Genomic DNA, 25,911 nt, shown 5'->3' on the forward strand with positions numbered 1-25,911 from the left:
TTGTTAGTGAAAACAAATTGATTAATGAGTAGAATGATAATTAAATTTTTGAAGATGTTAATTTAAGATTAATTAGTCTTAAAAAAAATATCAATTAGATCTTTTAAGATAGTAAAGAGTAAATATATATATATTCTTCTGTCAATAAATAGTGTGAAACGAAACGGAATTGTCCATATATTTTGTTATTTATAATGGTGCATGTATCGTTACTGTTACATGAGCAGGAAAACGATGTAGTTTTGGATAATAAAACATTTATTATCTTTTATCAACTATTCTTTATTTATCAAAAATTCTATCAAAACAAGTGAATTTTCACTCCAAAAATTATCTACATGATTATCTTTTATAAATAGACGTATCAGAGTAATTAATAGTACATATAATATCATCATTAAGTTTTGTTGATAAATTGATAGAAGAACCTCATGTGTCCACCGTTTGCTATTTTAGAAGATCAAATTGATATTTTTTTTTTTAGTGACTAATTAGTCTAAAATCAAAATCTTTAGAAACTTAATTGTCAATTTACTCTTAAATAATTAGTTAGTATTAATTTAAATATAAAGTAACAATAAAAAATATTAATTTTATAATATTTTTAATATTTAATATATCAATTTTTTTTGTTTTTGTTAACCATTTTAATACGAGTATTTCGCTATTTCTATTGTGTATTCAAAAATTACTCTTTAAAAGTTTAAAAGTAAAATTATTTTATTATAAAAGTAAAGAATTCTAAATTTTTATTAATATTGGATACATAAAAATTTGTAATCAATTACTGATTTTGAATATTTTTTAAATAATGATTGTTAGAATATGATCCATATCCAAATATCTTAGACACACGACGTTATATTTTAGAACTAATTTTTCAAATTCGAAACAGCCAACTCAAAATGAAAAGGCTATTTTGCACTTCTATATTAGTTACGCGAATATCGAACCACGAAAAGATACGACGGTTAACACAAATTGACAATAAATACGAACCCAGGCAAGATATAGAGGGCAATCAGATATACCAAGAAAAAGAGCATTCCAATTTTAAGTTTGAGTATCCCGAGATTAAACAGTGACTTGAGCGTCGGAGTCCTTTTTGCAAGTTTTTCTACACTGATTGGATTGACGAGGAATCAATAGCACAACACACAGGAGGAAGGCGTAATTAGAGCTCTATTCAGTGTAAACGAGCTATACCTCGGAGTCCAGTTCTAGGACGGAATATTTGATGCCTATCATGGGCCCAAGACTTTTGAATAACCCCACAACAATTTCTTGCTACTATTTTGCAGGATCATGGCCGATGATGTCGTGCCTCCACCTCCTCCTCCCACTCATGACGAATTGGTGGCCATGAACATTGCCCTTCAGGCAGAAGTCAAGAAAATGGTTGATCTTCTGGCTGATAGAGCCAATGAGATTAAAGCTGATGGAGATAGGAAGGATGCCGATAAGAAAAATAATAATGACGCAGGACAGTCAGAGACAAACACAGTAATGGATGCAAAACCCCTGAAACCGGCGAGAAAGAAAATGAACCCTTTTCTCGAAAGAGATAATGGACTTTCAAATTCCGAAAAACTTCACACTCCCAACAATTCTGAAGCCATATAAGGGGATCAGTGGCCCTAAAATACATGTCACAAAATTCGAGTCTATGATGTTTTTAAAATCTTACCTCTGATCCAATTTAATGTCGTTCTTTCCCTACATTTTTGGATGGAGCTACTTTACTTTGGTTTTTCAATTTGCCTGCAGGTTCAATCACCAGTTTTGACGAGTTTGTCAAACTATTCATCAATCACTTTGCAGCATCAAAGATCTATGTCCATGACTCTGACTACCTCAGCACTATCAAACAAGGCCAGTATGAGAGTCTAAAAACCTACATGACGAGATTCGCCAATGTAGCAATGAAGATTCCCGACCTCAGTCCTGACGTACATTTGCATGCCCTGAAGAGTGGCCCTCGACCTGGAAAGTTCCAAGAGATGATTATTGTCACAAATCCCAAAATATTGACCGAGTTCAGGCATAATACAACCGAATAGATAGAAATTGAAGAACTCCGAGAGGCCAGGAGGGCCGCGAGACAAACACCCAGAAGGGACGAGAACAAGCACGGAAGGCCGAATCACATGCAAGATCAAAAGAAACCATTCAAATTGACACCCAAAGTTGACTCATATATACAATTCAACACAAAACGATAAGACATCATCAAAGAAATTCTTCATGCAAAAATCATAAACCACCCAGCAAAGCAGGAACTTACCAAGATCAGAAGTATGTGGACAAAACCAGGCGCTGCGGATTTCAGCTGAAGTTTGGGCACACAACTGACGAATGCATGGTCACCAAGGACTTGTTAGAATGACTATCACGGCAAGGATTACTAGAAAAATATGTTAATGGCCAAATACAACGAGACGCAATAAGCTCAGCAACAACAGACCATCCCACCACAACCTTGGCCCCAACTAACAAAAAGCAATGGCCTGTCTCTAGTCAACTTCCTCCAACGAGAAAGGTTATCAATTACATATCAAGAGGGGTTCACATGCGGAGGTGAGACTATCTCGGCCAGAAAGAGGAGTTATAGAACCATGCTAGCTCTGCAAGGAGGATTAACATCAAAACAAGCAGCCGATTCCATTCCAGACATCACCTTCACCAGCTCGGATTTCCAGTCCCAAACCCCCAACCTCGACGATCTCATGGTAATCTCTATAACTACTAGAGAATTAACAATTCAAAAAGTGCTCATGGACCCAGGGAGTAGCACCGACGTATTGTTCTATCCACCTTCAATAAGATGTAGTTAAGCGAGAAAGTGCTACAACCTTCATCGGGAGAGCTGGTCGATTTCTTCAGGGAAAGGGTCACAATAACAGGTTATGTATGGGTAAGAACAACCCTAGGGGAGTATCCTCACTCAAAAACTTTAGGCATCCAATATTTAGTAGTTGATTGTGATAATCCATATAACATCATATTTGGAAGACCTTCCTTAAATTCCTTTGGAGCTATTGTTTCTACAATTCATTTGTGCGTTAAGTTCTACGTGCAGGATGGCATAATTACAACTGTTCATTCTAATAGCAAAAAGGCAAGACAATGCTATAATGCATGACTGAAAATTAAACAACCACCCGCCGAACCAACTCCGCAAATCAAATCAATTTACAACACCGACAACATGCCAGGGTTAATCGAGATTGACCCTCGCTCTAATAAAGATGAGTGAACCTCCGAAAGGTAAGTTTAATACTAACATCGGCTATGCTTTGAATGCAGATCAAACACAACAACTCGTAGCTTTGCTCCGAGCAAATGCTGACCTATTTGCTTGGACTCCAGCCGACATGCCTGGAATCAACCCAGACGTGATATGTCATAAGCTCGCCTTAGATCCAAGAGCTTGCTTAATAAAACAAAAGAAGAGTTACTTAGGCCAAGAGAAGACAGAGGCCACCATCAAAGAAACAGAGAAACTATTAAGTGCGGGGTTCATTCGAGAAACCTGATTAGCCAACGTTGCGATGGTAAAAAAGAATTCCGGCAAATGGTGAATGTGTGTTGACTTCATGGATCTAAACAAAACTTGCCCAAATGATTCTTACCGCTGTCGTGCATTGACAAGATAGTTGACAACACTTCAGGATTTAAAGTTTTAAGCTTTGTGGATGCCTATTCAGGTTATAACCATATATTAATGCTTCCCGCAGATAAAGATAAAACTGCATTTATAACCGAGAATGGAAATTTTTGTTACAAGGTAATACCTTTTAGTCTTAAAAATACAGGTGCAACCTATCAACAGTTGATGGACAAAGTTTTTCAGTATCAGATCGGACGAAACATGGAAGCATATGTCGACGACATGGTAGTTAAGTCAGAAACTGAAGAAACCCATCAATCCGACCTCATGGAAGTTTTTGAACAACTGTGAAAGCATAACATGCGCCTAAATCCCGAGAAGTGTGCGTTCGGGGTACAAGGAGGTCTCGAGGCAAATCCCGACAAATGCCAGGCAGTAATACAAATGAAGTCGCCAACAATAATCAAGGAGGTCCAACAACTAATGGGTAGATTGGCAGCCCTAGCCCGATTCCTACCAACATTGGCCACGAAGTCGTATCATTTCTTTAACAGTTTGAGAAAGTCCAACAAATTTATATGGTTGGATGCATGTGAAAAAGCGTTTACCGAGTTCAAGGAAATCCTGGCCTTTCCACCAATACTACACAAGCCTTTGCACAGTAAATCCCTAAATTTATACCTTTTAGTATCTACTTATGCAATTTTTTCTGTGCTTGTGACAGAAACTGGTCGGGAGCAACATCCAATCTATTTTGTCAGCAAAATACTATAGAACATAGAAATGCGGTACCTGACCATTGAAAAACTAGCTTACGCTTTATTAATCATAGTAAGGCATCTCCGACATTACTTCTAAAGTCACGAGATCATAGTTCGGACTAATCAACCATTGAGGTAGATACTTGCAAGACTTGATCTGGTAGGAAGATTAATAAAATGGTCGATCGAGTTGTTAGAGTATGACATACTGTGCCAAACTCGAGGGTCCCTTAAATCCCAGGTACTTGCCGATTTTTATTGCAGAATTCACCACGATAGACGAACTTTACTCCAAATGGGAACTATACATAGATGGTGCCTCCAACGAGGACGGCAGCGGGGCCGGCATCGTCCTCAGAGATAGGTCAGGAGTTTCCGCTGAGCAATCAATAAAATAACCAATCCGAGTACAAAGCTTTGTTGGCTGGCCTACGCCCAGCTAAGGAAAGCGGCATTCAGCACCTAAAGATTCATTGCGATTCCCTACTGGTCGTTCAACAGGTAAATGAAAACTTCCAAGTACGAGACCTTTTATTAGAGAAATATTCAAGTCAAGCAAAACATTTAATACAACAGTTTCAAAATTTTCATATTATACATGTACCAAGAGAAGAAAACCGTAGAGCAGATATTCTATATAAGCTAACCACCTCAAGAACATCAAACATAGCACCAAAATTATGACAGCTAACTTTAGAATAACCAAATATATATAGTATCCATGTTTTGAGTTTGTCACAAGACAAAAACTGGAGAACACCATATGTCAATTATTTGAAAAATGGGATCGTACCAGCATCAAAAGGCAATCCAAAACTCTTCCAGAAGAAGGCAAGCTTTTTCACTCTCATTGGTGACGACCTATACAAGAAAGTGTTCTTCCGACCACTTCTAAAATGCTTGGGAACCGAAGACTTCAGTTTAGCAATGTCGGAAGTGCATGAAGGCATTTGTGGCACACATATAGGAGGTCAAAACCTAGACGTAAAACTCCTAAGAGCAGGGTATTACTGGCCCTCCCTCAAGAGAGATTGCATGGCAAAAGTCCATGATTGTGATAGCTGTCAGAAGTGTGAACCAACAATACATAACCCAGCCGAGCTGTTACACACCTCGGAAATTGGGTGGCCTTTTTTCAGATTGGGACTTGATATCCTTGGACCTTTTCCTATATCATAAGGGCAAGTAAAATTCTTACTCCTTGCAGTTGATTATTTCACAAAATAGATAGAGGCACAACCGCTTGCCAAAATAACCTCGAACAAGGTACAATCTTTTATCTAGAAGTCTATTGTATTTTGATGTAGGTTACCCATGGATATCATTACTGATAATGGTAGGCAATTTACTGATAAAAAAATAGCTTCTTTTCTGCAAAATTTAAACATAAAAGATCATTTTGTTCTCGGTTGAGCACCCGCAAGCTAACGGGCTCGCCGAAACTGCTAACAAAGTCATTTTGCAGGCATTAAGGAAAAAGCTGACGACGGCCAAAGGCCAATGGGCCGAGCTAGTACCCAAAATACTTTGAGGCTATAATACAACACCACACTCCATAACTAAGGAAACACATTTTTGACTGGTCTATGGAGCAGAAGCCATGATCCCAGATGAAGTATCTCAAAGGTTGCTACGAACCGACCACTTCAACAGTGACGCAAACGTGGAGGCTCGAAACACTGAGCTCGACACAATGGAAGAAGAACGAGAAGCTGCAAGAATACGGCAAGAAGCAGTGCAGCTCAACATGCAGCGGAAGTACAACAAAAAGGTGAGACCACGGATGCTACAACAAGGAGACCTCGTGCTGTGTCGATTAGAGGATGTTAGGAAACCCCCAGGACAAGGAAAACTCACTGCAAACTGGGAAGGCCCTTTCCGAGTATCAAAAGTATATGGCCGAGGTGCATATTCCTTACAAACCCTAGAGGGGGCTGAGTTACGAAACACATGGAATATCTTGTCATTACGTATATAATATAGTTAGTCATTTGTAACAAGTCGAAGAACGGAAGGTACTCTTTTTTCTACCACCGAGGTTTTACCCATCTTGGGTTTTACTCGGGGAGGTTTTAACGAGGCCGACCACTTCGAACTTCAAGAATTTCCAATATAAATTCACACGTTTCCTAACTAATTTCTACAAATACTCAATATACATACGTTCAAGGCTGCATATAAAGCAGTCTATCATTTCCCAAATTCTAAAAAACGACATATATTGTTGAAGTGTCATCAAAAGCCAAAAGCTTTACAAATCCAACAAAAGTTTACCAAACAAAAAACAACAAAATTTATACTAACAATTAAACAAAATATGAAATTCTAAGTCAATTTTCATTATCAGTTGTACCCAAAATTTCATTCTAGACTTCCCTACCAGGTTTATCATCAACAAGCTTGCCGTTCACCATTATTTTAGTCACATTAAGTTGCCCAAACTCAAAATCAGGTGCAAACACAAAGACTTGACTCACAACATGATCAAATCCTGTTGCAAACATCTCCAATCCTTCATCTTCGAGTTTATGAATTCGAGAAGTCATCCTCCCCTTTTCAGTATCAGCCTCTTTTATCTGACCTTGTAACATTCGAATTTCTTCTTGAAAATTCAACACATCTTCCTCCATATTCTTCATATTTTTTTAGATCGACAATTACCCCATCCCTCTTAGTTACCGACTTCTCCAACTTCAGAACTTTCTCCATTTTATTCCTTTTCGAAGCTCCTAAAGTCCTAGTAGCTCTGTGCTACGACCAATACATAACATCCTCATACCAATAACCTGTAAGCACAAACACAAAATTAAACAAAAAGAAGCCAAATACGAAACATTATAACACCATTAGTTACCTGAAGAAATTGTCCAATCACTTATTTCCCAGTATCTTTCAAAAGATGAACATCACTTGGATGCTGGGCAACCTTATCCGCCAAAACAGCAAAGGGAAATTGATCACCCCAGATCAATTCCGCACTAGCACGAATCTGTTTTCTCATTTCAATCTTAATGCCAGAAATGACAACAAGATTGGCAGCAGAGAGGATCTCCAACAAGTTTTCAGACTCAGGTTTTTTCCTTTTTTCACCATGTGGTTGCGCACTAGATTGCACAACATCCGCAGCAACATTTTTGTCTGTCCTGATAGCCGAGACTTCCTTACCCTCCTTCTTTTTCTAATCGAAAAAGGTTCTCATCTGAGCCTAGGATAAGCTCGGCACTCTCCCACATACAAAGAGCATCACACAGTACATCAACGAATGAATTAATATAGATACAAATAATAAGACTCAAACAATTTCTTACCAATGTAATCATTTAAACCCTCTTTATGATTTTCAAATTTTAAAACTTTCACAATGGATAATAGTTTTCCAGCAGAAAAACACTCAATCAGAAAATTCAAAATCAAATTATCTTCTTCAAACCTCACTACCACATCCAAAATCTGCATCGGTTCAAGGCACCAATATAAAGGGAACTGCTCCCCTAGCTCATCATCTAGAAAAAATGGATATTCAGTCTCACAAGAACAAACCTTGACAAACATCTCCTTAAAATCTTTAAAGGACGGCTTGTATAAAATAAACAACGAACGCCTGGGATAACTACTAAGGTTTATGCAAAGCCCCTCTCGAACTCATTTTGATTGAAATAAGGAGAAAAAATATTCCGAGAAGAAAGAGTTTTCAGAATATCCATTAAACATTCAAAGGCACGAAGGAAAGCCTAAGAGTTTGGGTGAAGCTGTGAGGGAGCACAGTTTAACTGTGTCAAAACTTTACACTCAAAGTCTAAAAACGAAAACCTTACATTAAGTTCCATTAACAAACACGTATACATATAAAAATAAACTCAGTCACTCCTCATCTCACAACCTTTCTTCCCCACTACAAGGAAAAAGTTCAACTGCAATGGCAAAGCGTCTACGAACCCAGATCACTGCGCTGAGTTCTGAAGGTTCTTGATGGCCTAGAGAAAGGAGATTGAATCTATGGCATTCTTTTAAGTTAATTGATTAACCCTTAAAACCAGGAAATGAAACTTTGCTACTGTTTGTCTACGTGATGGATTATGCAGGAGACAATTTAGTTTTGTCTCATAAATCGCAGAGAGAGAAAATAGTACAAAGAAGAAGAAAATGGCACCAGCATATATCCTGATTCAGTTGCTTTGTGCAATGTAACCTACATCCAGTCTCCATCACAATGTTGGTGGAATTTTCACTATACTTTCAAGTGTTACAAACACCAATTTCCTAGGACTCAACATAATGCTATCTGGGACAAACCAAACTTCAACACAAGTCTAATTTGGCTAGGCAACATCCTAGACTCTCACTACACTAAGTGCTTACCCAACTTAGTACGGGATATATCGGATATACAATGCAAAACAGAAATACAATCAAATAGAAATCTGAAATCAACTTTGGCTTTTCTCTCCAAGTTTCTCTCTTTGCCTTTTCTCTCTATTTGGCTTTTTCAATTGCCTCACATTTATGCCTTTTTCCACTCAAGAGAAAACATAGAAAGATAAACATTGAAATAGAATAATAAACCAGTAAACCATGAAGGAGATGATGATCACAGCCTTAAAGCTATCAGATGAACCAACTTCAGAACTCTCTATGATTGTTCTTCATTTTGGTGGTATGTTTCTTTGATGTAGAAATACAGTCCAAAGCGTTGAATTCTCACTGGAAATTCTCTCAATGCAACTCAGATTCTGGTTCTCTCTCCTTGCCTTCAAACTGAAGTGATTTTCCTATTTGTATGAGCTCTGTCTCAACACCTAGGGCTTACTTCATAAAGTCAGCTTCTTGAATCTAGGGCTAGCTGAAGTCTTTTTTCTTCTTTCTTCCATCAGCCCAAAAATCAAGGATTTGGAATCAGAGACAAGTAATACACCTTCCTTGAAAACAGATTTTTTTCAATGGATTTGATAAATCCAAGCCCTCAGATTTGTGCTTTGCCTCCAAGAAACAATTGTAGCCATTGATTCACAAAGATGTAAACAACAACCACTTTCTTCATTTTTTTTCGAAATGGTATGTGTAGAAGAAGGTAGGTTTCAATCAAGCTATCAACATGCATATAAGTGGAAACAATCTACTTTTATATTCTGATCGAGCTAGAAGAGCCCTTTGCTTTTGGCTTCAATGATTTGATCTTTTCTTCAAGAAACTTCTTTCTCTTTTTTTCTTTGTGTATTATTCGAAAGACAAAGCTTGCACTGAAGAACTCTCTTTTTTTTCTCTGTGTTATACCCAGAGGACATCTAACATTCCAACTGTTGATTTCTTGCTTTTGGAGAAACCACGTTGGATGATGTGAAAGAGAGAAGAGAGAAAAGATGAAATTTTGGTTCGGTGGTGGTGGAAAGGTTCAAAAGCAATTGAAATTTCAAATTCTTTAGTTGGCATCTAAGTGAGTAAGTGAAATTGGACATGGATCACCTAGTTGGGCCTTGAGCTTATGTTTGGTTCAATTCCTTTCTTCACACTAGCATATCAGATTTCTTTTTCCTTTGGGCCAATTACTTTCTTTGATCCTTGAGGCATTCTTTTCATCTATAATAGAAATTTAGGAATGAACAGTTAGTTTCATGAACTTGTGTAAATGGGCCAGACTCATTTTAGACTTATTTTCATTCTTCTTGGACCAGTGTGATTTAATTAAGTTCCTGCACACTAAACACACTAGTCACAGATACAATTGGGCTTTCAACCCAAACACCAAATGTTTGTCATCATCATTATTATTAATTTTCAAACTCAACAAGTTCCACTAAAGCTTTTTCATTCTGGTAAAGGGATGCGCCACACATCACATCCGCATGCACCAATTCATACAAGTCATCTTTTACCTCAACAACTTTGGGTGTGTTTGGTAAACACGTTAGAAGTACAAGAAGCACGTTCAATCTTCTTAAATGCTGCAATTTTTGTTTGGCTAGTTTTTTTCTTCACCAGAAGCAATAAATTCTAACTTTTGCATTTAGTTTCTGCGTTCACTTCATAAATTAAAAAATTAATTGACATTTTACCAATTGTGCCCTTCAATCTCATATACAATAAAAAATACCAAAAACAATCATCAAAGTTCTTGAATTTTTTGTATGACTATGCTTTACAAACAAAATTTTTTTAATATTATTATTATTACTCTTTGTTAAGTTTTAATTTTTATCAATTTTATTTATTTTTTTATTAATAGTATAGATATTTTTATTTAAAATTTTTTTATATTCACTTATATGTATTATTGTAATTTTTTAATAGAATTTTTAGTATTCATTGTTCATATGTTTTTTTTTAATCATTTTTATTAATACATATTTTTTTCATAGAACTTTATTTTTTTATTTGACTTTGTATATTTTTTACTATGTGTTCTTAAATTAGTATATATTTTATTTATTATTATTAATTTTTATAATATAAATTTTAGAAAGATATAATTAAATACAAAGAGTACTAAAGAAGAGTACTAACAAATTATAACCAAAAGAATATTAAATTTCAACACATAAATTTAAATTCTTTTCAAAAGTAATTATAGCAAAAAAATGTTAAAATAATATAAATTTAAATGATATAAACGTAATTTTAAATGATGTAATCCAAATAACATTCATTTTATTATAATCTATTTTAATACAAAATTACCAAACATAAATTACTTTAACACTAACTCACTTTTTATCAAAATTAATTTTATATAAAATTTTATTTACAAACTCTAATCCAAACATACACTTTACCTTTTACTTTCTTCGTTACAACAACAAACTTAGAAGAAAAAGGTAAGAATGAAAAACTAACCTTTCGCTTTTTGATAGATTTACTACAAATGATGTCTTCTTCCAACGCACAAAAGCAAAAGGAAAAACCAAAACCACTATCACACAGACACAATTGACATACACCATTTATTATTAACTATTAGATTGACCAACTGTGCACTTCCCACAACACATCTAATGGCCATAATTACCTTGATTTAACCACCCACCAACATTTATTAAGATACCGAACCAAACGCACCTTTGAAATTTCCCAAAAACAAAAACAATTACTACAAGCTTGATCGTTGAATGACTCCTCAGCATGTTGATTTTGGGACTCGGATATTGACACAATATTTTATTCCCATAACGTCGTCTATTTAGACAAAAGTTTAACTAACTACCGGTGATAATAAGTTAAGTTTGGAGTTGTGATCTATATCTAAATATTTTGGATACACGATGTTATATTTTGGAACTAACTATTTAAATTCAAAATAGCCAATTCAAAATGAAAAATTTGGAGCTGTGATTTATATCTAAATATCTCGGATACACTATGTTATATCTTGAAACTAACTATTTAAATTCAGAACAGCCAATTCAAAATAAAAAAGCCGTTTTACACCTCTATAGTAGCTACGCAAATCTTGAACCACAGACATATAAATTGACAATAGATATGAACCAAACGAAATATAGAAGGCAATTAGATATACCAAAAAAAAGAACATTTCGATTTTATGTTTGAGTATCCCAAGATTAAACACTGACTTAACGTTACAATCTTTTTTGTAGATTTTTTCAAATTGATTAGATTAACTAAAAATCAATAGCACAACACGCAAGAGAAAGGCATCATTAAAGCTCCCTTCAGTGTCAACAAACTATACTTCCGTCTTCAGAGTCCAATTCTAAGACAAAACAGAATATATTTAAAATATGTTAATATTAATTGGCTTGATATTTTTGTTAAAGATAAAGTATTATGCGTTTATTATTTTAATTATTTTTTTATTGTTTATTTCCTATAAATAAGCCGTAGAATTATCATATTTACACATTACAATATACTCATTGTAGAGTGATATATATTAATGTATTAATGCGTTAAAATCTTTAAAGTTTTACTTATTTTACTTTTACTTTTTAACAAAAATGAAAAAACAAAATAACAAATACTTTTAAGGGTAAAATATTTTAATAAACTAAACATGAATTAAAATTATGTGTACCTTTCAAATAAAATTGTGTTATGTACATATTTTAAGATTTACTTTTATGTAAATTGAATTGACTTAAATCGATTTAAGGTTGATAGTAGTAGATCGAAGTTAACAAATTTGATTTGTAGACATGGTGGTAAATCAAAGTGATTCCATTGAATTTAACATGACAAGAAAGTTCTTCCAAAATAATTCAAAACAAGTACATTGAATTTACTGTTAGAGGTAGGTGCATACATGTAAATCGAATGGATGGAATTCGATTTATGTGTTTTATACACCAAATGCATAAATAGAACAGAGGCTAATTCGATTAATAAGAGAGATACATGTATATACAAACAGAGCTTGGTCAATTTAATTTACTATGTTTTCACTTTTCAACCTATGTAAATAAGGGTTAAAAAAAATATTATTCAAAAATTTATGAGACTTTTTTAAAAATATTTATGAATTATTAAAATTAGACGAAATAATATTATATGGAATTTGAATTTTTTTGCATTGATTTTTATATAAAATACTCATATCATTGTAATTATTCACTTTGTGACGAGTACAACTAAAATTTTATTAATAATTTTAAATTAAATATTTTTATAAAATTTTAAAATTTTTTATTATAAGCATTTTTTATAATTATTGTAAATAATTTTATAAAATTTAAAAAAATGTTATGAATACTATAAAAATTTAAAATGTACTCGTATTTATATAGTGAATAAAATTATTTATTCAAATTTTTATAATACTCATAACATCTTTTTAAGCTATTTTTAAATTTTATAAAATTATTTACAATCATTACAAAAAATTCTACTATCAACTTTAAATCGATTTAAGTCAATTCGATTTATATAAAAATAAGCTTTGGGGCGTACACTAATACAATTTCATTTGGTGATACTAGTTTTAATTTATGTCTAATTTATTAAAATTTACACCGTCCTACATGACGCTTTGTAGTGTGTGTATTCTCTTTTGCCGTATTTTTTTTATGGGACCTGATGCTATACTTCTTGAAACTTTGAAGTATTAAAACTTCTCTTAAAGAGTTAGAAAAAAATTAATATTTATGATTATTTTATATTTTTTATTTAAAATTTGTTTGGGTTAAAATTAATATTTTACTTTGGATAAGTTTGGACTTATTATACTATTTTATTAATATTAATCATATTAGATTATTTTAACATTAAAAAAAAAACTATTATAACATTACAATTGAAACAAAAATAAAAAATTTAAAAAATTAAAAACTCAAAACATATTTTTAGGATTAATTCGTAAAAGACCAAAAAATACACTTTAAGATTAAAATTATTTAATTTTAATTTAAAATTTATTTAATTAAAAAGACAAAAATATTCTTTTAATATTAATATTATTTAAATATATTAAAATAAAAAGACCAAAATACTATTTATTTTGTGTAAGTATATTGAAAGAGAAAAAAAACTCTATGCCATTAATTACTTAAAAATATTTATAAATTAATTTTAATTTTAAAAATATAAATTTATATGTATACTATACAACATAAAATAAATATCTGGTATAAGAGAATGTATTTAATTATTGTTCTTCTTTTTAATTTTAAAAATTAATGATCTTAAGTATTTTGTATCCTAATTTTAATTATTTATATTTAGTTCATCTCATTATACTTAAAATTCATTTTTATTATACTGTATATACTAAAGCACATTTATGTTGTGATTTTTTTTATGTTCTATATCTTTTTATTTAGAAAAAAATTACCATTTGTACTTATGAATTTTGCTAACGCTGACAAAAGTACCCATTAAACAAGAAAACTAACGTTGTACCCATGAAAGATGGGTTCTGTGTGACAATAGTACTCAAACCATGATTTTTCGTTGACTTTTTAATAAAATTTTTAAATTACCATTTTTATCTTCTTTCCCAAATTCCAAATTTCACAACCCTCATCCTTCGTCTTCTTCTGCAGCCACCAAAAAATTTAAAAGATTAAAAATCGTAGATTATTAATTATTTGAGGTTATTGTTCAAATATTATGGATTTGTAGATCTAGTGTAGAAAAAGAAAAAGAAATTTGTTGCAGAGGAGAAGTTTCGCTGGAAACTCACAGGAAGAGCAGCACTTGCTGATGATGTCGTCGTCGAAAGTAGGCTTGGGAGTGTGGGTCCTTCTTCACCCTGCATTCCCCTGGCTATGTCTTCGATCGTACTCGTCATGTTCAGAAGCTCATCCTCATCAATGTACCCCGCCACCATCATTATCCCTCATTGTTCTCCAGTACTCAAAGTGAAACAAGATCCTTCAACAATAATGTTGCTACCACCACAACCTTCTAGAGGGTTCTGCGGTGGCCTCGGAAACCTAGCCTGAGCAGCGGCGGCTGCGATGTGAATATCAGTCCACCAAATGGCATGAAAATACTCTAACAGCAGCCCCTTTTTCTACCTCTTGTTGGCTCTGGTTGCTGAATTCTGCTACTTATTGCTTTGGAATAAGAAGAACAACAATATTTAGGTTGAAGAGTTTGACAATGCTTTCTTAGTGTTGTTGTTGCATCCGAAGAAGAAAGAAACAACAAGGATAATGATGTTAAAGTTGATTTGGATTTAGATTTGGGAAACAAATTAGGATTGGAATAAAGAGAGATGGAGGTTGAGGATAAAGGTTAGAGGAAGACATCATATGCTTGGGTCTTGTGGGAATGGTGACTGGCGGTGGCAGAGAAAAACGAAAAACGAGAGTTGTGAAATTTGAAATTTGGGGAAGAAGATAGAAGGGATAATTTGAAAATTTTATTAAAAACTCAATGAAAAAATCACGGTTTTGGTACTATTGTCACACAGAACCCATCTTTCATAGGTACAACGTTAGCTTTCTTGTTTGATAGGTACTTTTGTTAGCGTTAGTAAAATTTATGGTTACAAATGGTAGTTTTTTCTTTTATTTAAACACCAATTCATAAAAGTAAATATAAATATATAATAAAAAATTTATTTATTTAAGTATTATAAAGAGAATATTATTCAAAAAATAAAAACTATTCTTAAAATTATTATTAAAATTTTGAAATAATTTGAATAAATAGACTTAACTCTCTAATGTTTTTTAACGAAGACAAGATACAAGATTGAGACAATAATATATTTTAAAAAAAAATTTAGAAATCACCACTAATTTTATTGAAAAAAAAACTTTAAATTTTTATAAAATACTTTTTTTTTTAGAGTTTGGAACCCACCTGACCTAATTATCTCAAAAACAAAAATATACTATTTATATAATTTTTACCTAACCTTAGTCAAACTTCAACCATCATTCACATTTTTTTTTATTCTTATTTTTCTTCGTTGCAAAATTTTTTTCCCTTTTTTTAAAGGTTTAATTACTCTGTTGATCCCTATAGTTTCGCAAAATTTTCAATTAGGTCCTTATACTTTTTTTTTTCTTTTAATTGAGTTTTTGCACCAAATTTTTTTTAATTGGGTCCTTACACTTTTTTTTTTCTTTTATTTAGGTCCCTGTACCAATTCTTTTTTTTTTTAGTTGGGTCCCTATAAAATTAAGCCAATTACTACTAAGATGGACTTAATTGAAAAAAAAATTGGTGCAGGGACCCAATTAAAAAAAAGTATAGGGACCTAATTAAAAATTTCACGAAACTATAGGACTAACAGAATAATTAAACCTTTTTTAAAATCTAATTCTAATTCGGTATTCAAATTAATAAAATTTGAATTGAATTGTATGCAATTTGAAAAGGTTTACTTCTTGTTTGGGAGAGTGAATTTCGTGAGGTTATTTGTGAAACAGACTGTTTAGAAGCTCTTTTCTTGGTAAACCAAAGAATGCTTGGTAAGGATATTCTGGAATGGGATTTGGCAAAGCATATACGGGAGGTTATGAATTGGAATTGGAGAGTCTCTATTCTTTTAATTCAGAGGACTGCAAATAGTGTTGCAGATTGTATGGCTAAAGCAGCTGCTTCTGTCGCGGACATTCACTCGAATTGGAGCCAACCATGAAGTGAGCTTCAACATCTAATAGATTTAGATATGACCCTAGCCAATTAATTTGGTTTTGTATCTTTTTTTTTTTCTTTCTTTTCTATTTAGTCACTAAAAAAAAAATTAATAAAATTTGATATGATCGGTCTAGGTTTAGTCACAAAATATATTTACCCAATCCATTTCAAAGCGATCAAATTTAATCAGTTGAGTTCTCAATTTCTTCTAAACCCAACCCAAGTCAATCCAATTACACTCGAACTTCATGGATTAAACATTAGAAACAATAACTCTAGTTATGAATCTGACGATAATGTAATACTATTCTTCTCCTTAATTTGTGACTACTTACTTAAAATTATTTTTAATTTTAATTTTTACTATAAAAATCTAAAATTATTTTCAACTAATAACCTAAAATAAACATCTTCAATGGAATCTTAAAAAAAAATTATGCAGTACCTCAATGCATTTAGATTTGTTTTCAATATTTTCTTTTTCTTTTGAAGTATTTTTGACAAATTAATTTGAAATAACATTTAAAAAAAATGTTAATTTTGTTCCTAATATATGTATGTTATAATATAATTAATTTTTAAAATCATGATGCTATGGATGAAGAATAGTTGTATATAAGATAAATTTTATGAGATAAATTATAATATTAAATAAATAATTAAAATAAATAAAATTTAAAATTATTAATTAATTAGAATTTATAAATAAATTTAATAATTTTAATAACTTATATACCAATAGAACATGTTAAATTCTCAAGAGTAAATAATCAAAAACAAAATCTCAATAGTAATCATAATTACCATTTTATTGAAAATATATTTTAGAGGTTATAATTAATGTGTTTGTAGTTTTACAAAAAGAATGCATTAATTACTTAACGATGTTACCAATATACATTTATGATTAAACTAAGTAACATATGCAGTTTTCTTTCTAAAGTTTGATGGAGTTTCAAAACTCCAAATAATATAAGAGTATTGTAACAGCCACCCTTTTCATTTCATCAGCTGCCATTCCATAACATTTGCTTTGCTGTTTCTTCTTCGTCATCTTCTTTTCTGACATGGAACATCCACAGCCCCCTTATCATACCAAAACCTTTCCTGCTGAATTCTTCAAAGTTTACTTGCCCCAAAGGAGTTCTACTCTCTTGGTATGTATCTATATTCTAATATCTCATTCTGATCTTTTTCAAGAATGTTTCTTTCCCATTTCCACCCAACAAATGGATTTCATTCTCATTATTCTCTTAAAAAAATTAAAAAAAAAATCCCCTAGTGATATTCAAAAACAAAAAAGTATATCTTTTAATGCAGTTGCATCGTTAAGGGCATGATCTTTGTTTATACTAGCACTTAAAGATCATGTCTTTCAACGTAATAAGAGCAACACTACGTATCACTTTATTCTTGGGAGCTACCATGTTTTTTCAGTGTATACCAGCGACTACCATGGATGCAAGTTGATCATATTATAATTTAAAGTGCATTCAGTGTATATATATCGCTGGAACTTATTCTTTTTCCTTTTTTTAGCGCATACCAAAGGCTTTCAGTGCCAAGTTCATCAATGCAAATATAGTAAGAAAGACTGCTCTTGTGGATCATGAAGGAAACTCTTGGGATGTTGAGTTAAAGAAGATGGAGGATGGATTATTGGTCCTCAAGAATGGATGGAAAGAGTTTGCTAGAGACAAGTGTTTGGAACAAGCTGATTTCTTGGTCTTTGAGTATGATGGCAACTCCAAGTTTCATGTGAAGATATTTTCCAAAAGTGGATGCAGAAAAGAAGCTGCAATTAGTGGGAAACTTAACCCCGTTATGATCTCGGATGATGAAGATTCTGATCTTCAGAATAGTAAAAGAAAGCATGAGCGTGGCCTTAAAAGGAAACTTTCACCAATCACGGCACTCAAATTAAACCAGAAATCTCACTCAAAAAAGGGTAACTACAAGAACTAATACTTGCCTTTTAAAGTTGTCAACTTGTCATTTGTTACACAGCTAAAAGTAAATGTATGTGCTAATTAAGTGTTTGCTTTTGTTGTTGCCATATGAAGGAACTACTGTACGGAAATCCAAAAGAGTTAAGAATGGGGCAAATGGTAGCAACTGTGAGAGCAAGGCATCTGGTCTTGTGAAGTTCGTTCCCCTGAAGGACCCTCATTTTGTGACACCTATGTCACACTGGAGAATGAAGAAAATGGTTAGTTTTTTTTTTGTTTATTCTTATTTTGGTTCTACAAAGTTATTAAATAGATGCAAAATAAATATAATTTTTGTTTCTTATTTAGTTGTTTCTGTAGTTAGCACGATATCTGGGATTGTGGGAGAAAACAATTCAACGTTGTAAACTTTGTTATGTATGGAGGACGTGCAGTGCTTATTATATATTAAACAAAACCAGCTAATACTTCTATTTTTGAAGATACAATTAGTATTATTTTTTCCTCTAAGTAAAGGCATGGTTCTCTCTTCCGTTTTCAAATGCATGCAATAATACTTTGGGATTAGATTGGATGATATACATAACAAAAATGGTGTTGGTTGTTGCCTTGTTGGTGGGATGCAGGAAATTCCTAGAAGAGTAACAAAGGAATTGAACATCAGCCTAAAATCAGGGATTATGCTGCGAGACGAGAATGACAAGCTATGGCCAGTGAAGATCGTCACCGGGGATCGCGGACGCTGCTATTTCGCAAAAGGGTGGTCTAGTTTCTGGAAGGCTAAAAGTGTTGAAGAGGGCAACCTTTGTGATTTCAAGTTTGTTGTTGGCAAAGAGAATAGAGCTGAGGAACTGCTTGTGAGAGTACACTCACATTAAATGATAAAAAACAACTACCAAAATATGGTGTCTTCTTTAGTTGAATTAAGTATTGGTCTCGTTTCATAGTTTCAGACAGTATCATCATAGTGTTGTTGCGTCTCTAGACAGTAGGTTATTTCATAGTTTCAGACAGCTCAACGTTTTATAATTTATTGATAGCGTCTATACATGAATGTTGGAAAGTGCAAAATTGAGAGACGGAATTCATGAGCACCAACCATAAACCAAAAACTTGATAGAACAATCTTAAAGTCTTATTATTCTCAAGACATATCTTGAATAGGTCCCCTTTTTTTTTGGTGAAACATTCATTTAAAAGTACTTATCGATTATCACATACTAGTATATAACTTACAAATTCAGGCAATGAACTTGACTTTACAATGAAGAGAGTGAAACTTGATTTCACATATTGACATTGTGAAAATAATACAGACAACTACGATGTATCAATTCAGTTGAGAATTTTCCCCACATTTTACATTGATTTTGCATAGAGGTCAATGCTACCAAGTTGTAGCCTGGAATTAGAATGAACATCTCTGACTGCCAAAAATCTAAACCTGCAAATCCATATTAAGTGAGCTGGGAAGATCAAGAACATAACACATTCGTAAGGTTCCGCGGCAAATTACCTGAACAAATTGGCTGGAAAACTTTCTGAGTTGATCAAGAATGTCCTCCGCTGGAAACGCTCTTCAAAGAACTGAGAGGTATGGTTATCCAAAACTCGCCAGCTTATTCCCTTGTCGTTGCTCCCTTCAAGAACCCTGAGTGCGTAACATAGGCCGCAAAGAAAAACATGAATATCAAAACATGGCTCATTAATTGAAGCATATACATGAGAAGAGAAATTCAGAACAGAGAGTAACAGCAGGAAATATTCCAAATCCCATACCAGTCCATTGGATCTCTTTCTGGTGCATCATTGGCTGACATAAACTCATATGCCGCAAGCTCAAACATCTTGTTACCAGATGTTTTATACATAATCCAACCACCTAAAAATTTACGTATTTTAATATCAAATAAAGAGAGCAATGGCTGCACCTTCTCCAACCTTGGGTTTCTTTATTAACTCTTTCCATTTCATAATTATATGTTATTTTTCATTACTCTTTATATGTCTTCAAGCCTGAGATTGCAAAGAAAGCAGAAATCCTAAGGTCAAGTAATTTAACATGAAATCATCAAGGGAGCGAAAGCTGCTAGGCATAGTCAATTCACAAAGAAACTGGTGAATATTAGTATGTCAAAAGTATAAATTTTCAGTGAGTGGTTTACAAACTATTCATAAAATTTCATAGTTGTTAAAGAATATACATGAGAAGATTGAAGGACAGGAGCAAATTAAATTGCAGAGAAAACTACCAAGTCAAGTAGTCCAATTAGGGATGTGGTTTGCTGTATAAGCAGAATTATATAATCTATTATGAAGTCACAACAAAAAGCAAATTACAACTATAATGAAATTTCATCAATATATAGAATTTATTGTTAATGATAAATTATTTATTAAGATACCTCTTGCACCGTTTGGCTCTTCCCATTTTGATATCCAAGTTCCATCAAATGCTGACGTTGCCTGAAATTTTATAAAACCAAAAAAATTATGGATACCATAAGGTATAAGTAATAGGAAAACATATAAAATGAACAAGTCATAACAGACTCACAATCCCAAAGGGCAACTCTTCTGCACTTGCAATGACTGAACCAGAGTGTATTCTGTTTAACTTAAGAAGGGGCAAGGTAATTGAATCTTTCCCATAGCTATCACACTTGTTAAGATTGTAAATCATGTCATCCAGTGCATTTAGCACAACGGGCAGTGCTAAAGAAGTTAAGACAGGGTTACCTGCCAAGCAGATTTCAACCCTCCCATCTGTATTCTGTTTCTTCAGTGAAAGAGCTTCAAGTAGGTCATCAAAAGATGGCAAACGTTTCTGCCACTTTGGGTCTTTTAGAACTGAATCAATGGAGGTCCTTCTTGTTTTAAAAGGGGAATTACAAATATCCAAGATAATTCCTTTAATAATCCCAAGTACTTTGACAGCTTCAGACTTTGTTAGTTCTTCCTCAACAAACTGACGAAGGACAGGGCGAAATCCATTATAAATTCTTGTCACATGCTCATCTATGCACAAACGCACTGGGCAAGCAGACGTACTCAATATACCATCCTTATCAGAACCCATTTCTAATCTGGATTTACGCCATTCTTCATCCCCACTTCTCCTTCCAGGTAATGAGAGTGACTCATCATCTTCAGTATGAACACTCCTCTCAATTTGTTGGTTTTCCTCCTTATCGCGGGCTTCAATCATTGAAAGTTGCTGAGGTGCAAAGCCTCTTCGGCACTCTTTTGTTATAACAGTGAGTATTGATGACAAAGAAGACTCTGTAAGCATGATACGTCGAGATAGGACCTTTAAAAAAGACACAAAAAATCCTTATCAATTCCCAACAAATCAGTATATGCATGTAAAACAAGAATTGCAAGAAAACAAATTGTAACACCCACCTCATGCCACTTCCTGGTGTAACGTTTGGTGACATCATAAGTTCCATCTTTCGCTACAGCAATAACATAATTTAATTTCTTATTCCACCTATGCCACATATTACAAAAATGTCAAAAAAACAAGGAAGCATGACAGTAACTTCTAATGACAAGGACAATTACTTTCCCAGTCAATTATAAATGGATGAAGGCAATAAATACTGAAATGTGAAACATACTGTAAAAGTGAATTATATATATATACCCTTTTTCATATAACAATGGCTTGTCATAGATTCCTTCACATGGGTCAAGATGCATCCATCTGTAAGGTCATAAGCTCATAAACAAATATTGTCCAACTGGTAATAATTTTACAGCATATTGTTAAAATGCAGCAGCTTTTTGGTCAATTTTACCTTCCCAAAAAGTGAGAGAAGCACTCTGTCCAAACATGATCCGTAAGGTCCACAATCTGGAGATAAACTAAAATCAGTGACAGAAATCTTCAAAAAGTTCCATGTCAGACAGATATTAGAAAATTTACTAAATAACAAGACAACATCGTAATTGCGATGCTTCATACATAAGCACTTCATTTGTATTTTGTAATATCAGAATTCAGAACTATATTGTGCAAATCAAGTGCTTCAAAGATTTAATCTACAGTTCTACACCATACTTCCTAGCAGTAGAGACCTAGAGAACACCAATGCATTATCTACTCAATTGCAGCATAATAAACTAAGAAGATCATCATAAAAAGAAAAAGAATTTGAAATGTTTACAAACCAAGCGTGACTCATAACCAAAAGATCGACAATAGTGCGTAAAGCAATTTGCCCATTCCCCACAGCGACCTTTTCTTGTTTCCACAAGCTGCAGATCAAGAGAGAAAAAGAGAATTTATAAATCTGCTAGGTTTGGCAGTTGGCTAACTATAACAATTTGACACAAGTTAAATACCTTAATTGGATCATTGTACCGAGGAAATCGGGTCAGTTGGGAGCAATGAGTGCAGCTGTGTTGTGGAAAGATAAAATGAGCAGGTGAACAATAGAAGCAAAAAATTAGTTGGCAGGAACAGAAACCTACTAAAGTGCTTTATAAGCAAAACCCATTATGTAAACAATAATCAAATTAGCCTGTCATTAACATATTTCTTGAATGCAAATAGAAATGTAATGGAGAAATATTTCAGTACTCAAGAAAATTAAGATTTATATCAACTATGATAATTAGCAAAACCACAGTCTTGATGTCAATACAAGGAAAACAGGTTATCAGAGATTGAAGAAAGGCCCATATTCCATGGCCATACCGGTAAAGTTCAACCCGGGAAGCTCCAAAACGAGTTTCGGAAGGATCTGGAGCAGTCATACCCTGGCCCGCAGTTGTGTTGCCACAATCCTGACAAGCTGGTGCATTCACCCAGCTATTAGAAGAGACAAAAAAGAAAGGAGAAAAATAATCAGACACGTTTAGCATAAGAGAACAGACACAAATGTTATTCAATTTCATGGGAAACAAAGCAAGATCCAAGCAACTCAGCCAGCAATGCTGCATAAATCCTATTTGTGTCGGCAATTTTATGAAAAGTTCAGACCAGTGAAAATATTCTATTTTATCTTTATTGAGTTATCGGTCATAGATGCATTTGATTCATTTTGGTGCAGTAAAGCAGAACAGATATATCAGATGATTTACACCTGAAGGATTTCTTGAACCAGAAAAGCAGCTGCAGCAGGAAAGCATGATCTCGTTCTATTTTTGAAGGATTAAAATTACCCTCCTGGAAAATGTTTAATCTGTCAGGCTTATTAATTACAGAGCAAACTTAGCAGAATACAACAAGGGATGCTATGACATAGAAACATCATCACAAGCTCAAAATCAACATGTAACCAACACCAAGAAAGGAAGAGATGTATCCACACAAAGATGCTGATAAAATGGAAGACAGACAATTCCAGGGCCTACGCAACAATATATTATATATTTGACTCATGATTACTAAAAGAACTAATATGTTATCTTGAAAGAGAAAAATACAGCATCTTACCTTGGCCAAAGAGACCAAGGCTTTCTCCTCAAGCTCTTCCATCGGAACAGTCTTCCGAGCAGCCTCCTGGCGCACTGCATCCTCATACTGCAACACACCAGAACTCCAGAACAATCAGCACAGAGAATCAACTATGCAATAATATTCATATGGACCATACTGATACATGTTTCTCTTTAGAATCGATTGAAACCAATAAGAGTTGGTTAACTTTACCCAAAACCAAACTTTGTTTTCAAATACAATGCAATGTAGCTTCAATTCATGAACCTAAAACTCTTGTAATCTTATACAATACAATAAAGTCAATAAGTTGAAAAATACCATAAGAACTTGTTTAACGTAAGGGCGTATTCGGTGCTCAAATTCTTGAGGATCTCCATGAGCCATGAACTGCTGCAACATAAGAGCTTCCTCCTCCTCCTTCTCAACACACAAATATGAAATTAGATTATAGGAAATGCAGAAAATGATCAAAAAGCGTTGAGAATGCAGCAGAACCTGCAAGAGCTTAGCGAGTTTCTCATCGGATAAAGACTGCAATGATTGATCAGTGTTTGGTTGGGGCTGAGGTTCGTCTTCGATGGAGATTAGTCGGAGTTTGTCGGAAATGGCAAGGAGATCGGAGTCAGTGGCGACTAGGGTATCATCTTCATCAACGTAAATCTATGCATTTCAGGAGAATTAATTCAAACACATAATTTCATTTATATCATATATGAATATGAATTAATAGAATTAAATTGAAATTATAGGTGGAAAATTGAACCTTCTGTTGGTCGGGAGGAACAAAAGTGAGAGAGAAGAGTTGGAATTGAAAAACCTGCAATCATGACTTTCGTGATCGTCAGCGAGAAAGAAAGAATGAGGGAATTTAGGGATTGTTTTGGGAGAAAGAATTACTTCGAAGCCATCATCCGTATCGTATTCAAGATCATAGTTGGAATCATTGTGGAGCACCTGGAATTTGCGGGCGACCATTGATGCTCCTCTTCTTCTTCTTCACTGCGAAACTGATACTGCTACTATTTTTTTCGTATAAAATAATTATATTTTTGGCATAGACTCAATGTTGATCTTTCCTGAGGGTTTTTTTTTTTTTTCCTTGTTGGTGACTGCCTGAGTTTAAGATTCTTTGTCGTTGACCTTCACCTCTAAAAGTCTCCCCTCCTCTCTATTTTTCTCTCTGTTTTTCTCCGGTCCTATGTTGTCCGGACACGGGATACAACACGACATGGGATACGCCTCGCGAATTTTAAAATCTTACATGACACGGAAACACGTATATATATATAAAATATAAAGTATTTTTTAGATAAATTGTAATGATATTTTGATATTTTATTGATATTAAAATATAAATTAAAAATTTTAATTATTTTTAATATCTTATTTTAATTATATCAAGTATTTAAAATATTTTTTGTTTTAATAAAGAATAATATATACTATATCTAAATTTATTTTAAGAATATATGTTAAGAATAAGACTGGATACGCGGACACGTGATTGTATTTAGGTATGTCCAGGAGTGTCCGGAGAAGAATTTTTTATTTTTTATTAAGACACAGTTGAACACAGCAGACACGCGTGTCGGACGAGTGTCGATGAGTGTCGTGTCCAAAATGTGTCCGACACGCGGACACGATAACTCAGCAAAGTGTCCGTGCTTCATAGCTCCCCTCAAATTCTGAAATTTTTTTAAATAAATAAAACAAATATTATATTTATGAATATAAATACAATTTTTTTTTTACATATTTTATCCTAAAAAAAGATAAGTTTGTTATGTACTATTTAATTCCTAAAGAGGATAACATAAGCAAGAATGCACTAATACAAATGGAATAAGACATGAATCCTGTAATATACGTATCTCGTCTGTATTAAAAATGAAATACATTCATAACAATGTGAAAATGGTTTGTTTATCCATAAGTTGAGCTTGTGTCTTATGACCCTTTCGAATCCATAACTATTATAATTTCTCATAAATAGTTTGGACACAAAAATTATTTTTGTTATGAAAAAGAAGTTGGTGTTTTGGGAGAATATTGGAGGATGAGGTGATTTACCGAGCGGTGGAGCTGCCGATCAACACG

General features: G+C 33.3%; 2 protein-coding genes across 4 annotated transcripts; one reads left to right on the top strand and one right to left on the bottom strand.

Moving 5' to 3' along the window:
• Nucleotides 1-17,346: 17,346 nt before the first annotated feature.
• LOC112758259 (putative B3 domain-containing protein At5g66980) lies at nucleotides 17,347-19,508 on the top strand. Its single transcript, XM_025806879.3, has 4 exons — nucleotides 17,347-17,570; nucleotides 17,953-18,361; nucleotides 18,477-18,622; nucleotides 18,989-19,508. The coding sequence occupies exons 1-4, from the start codon at nucleotides 17,481-17,483 to the stop codon at nucleotides 19,238-19,240; spliced, it is 897 nt and encodes a 298-aa protein (XP_025662664.1). The 5' UTR covers nucleotides 17,347-17,480; the 3' UTR covers nucleotides 19,241-19,508.
• Nucleotides 19,476-24,976, bottom strand: LOC112758258 (peptide-N(4)-(N-acetyl-beta-glucosaminyl)asparagine amidase). 3 transcript variants are annotated; one of them, XR_003179537.3, is made up of 17 exons: nucleotides 24,712-24,976; nucleotides 24,578-24,631; nucleotides 24,310-24,474; nucleotides 24,133-24,231; nucleotides 23,809-23,895; nucleotides 23,456-23,538; nucleotides 23,068-23,181; nucleotides 22,713-22,767; nucleotides 22,539-22,625; nucleotides 22,166-22,221; nucleotides 22,012-22,071; nucleotides 21,768-21,855; nucleotides 20,920-21,672; nucleotides 20,768-20,828; nucleotides 20,142-20,378; nucleotides 19,879-20,013; nucleotides 19,476-19,806 (listed from the first exon to the last, which is right to left on the bottom strand). XR_003179537.3 is itself a non-coding variant. In XM_025806878.3 (17 exons), exons 1-17 carry the CDS (start codon nucleotides 24,787-24,789, stop codon nucleotides 19,722-19,724), a joined length of 2,163 nt encoding a protein of 720 aa, XP_025662663.1. In that variant the 5' UTR covers nucleotides 24,790-24,976; the 3' UTR covers nucleotides 19,476-19,721. The 3 variants fall into 3 exon arrangements, 2 of the variants coding, with proteins under 2 accessions (XP_025662663.1, XP_072076044.1); XM_025806878.3 differs by having other exon boundaries at nucleotides 20,142-20,244; XM_072219943.1 differs by having other exon boundaries at nucleotides 20,142-20,244; nucleotides 24,578-24,643; nucleotides 24,712-24,935.
• Nucleotides 24,977-25,911: the final 935 nt, after the last annotated feature.

Source organism: Arachis hypogaea, chromosome 16 (genome assembly GCF_003086295.3).
Source record: "Arachis hypogaea cultivar Tifrunner chromosome 16, arahy.Tifrunner.gnm2.J5K5, whole genome shotgun sequence".
NCBI lineage: Eukaryota > Viridiplantae > Streptophyta > Magnoliopsida > Fabales > Fabaceae > Arachis > Arachis hypogaea.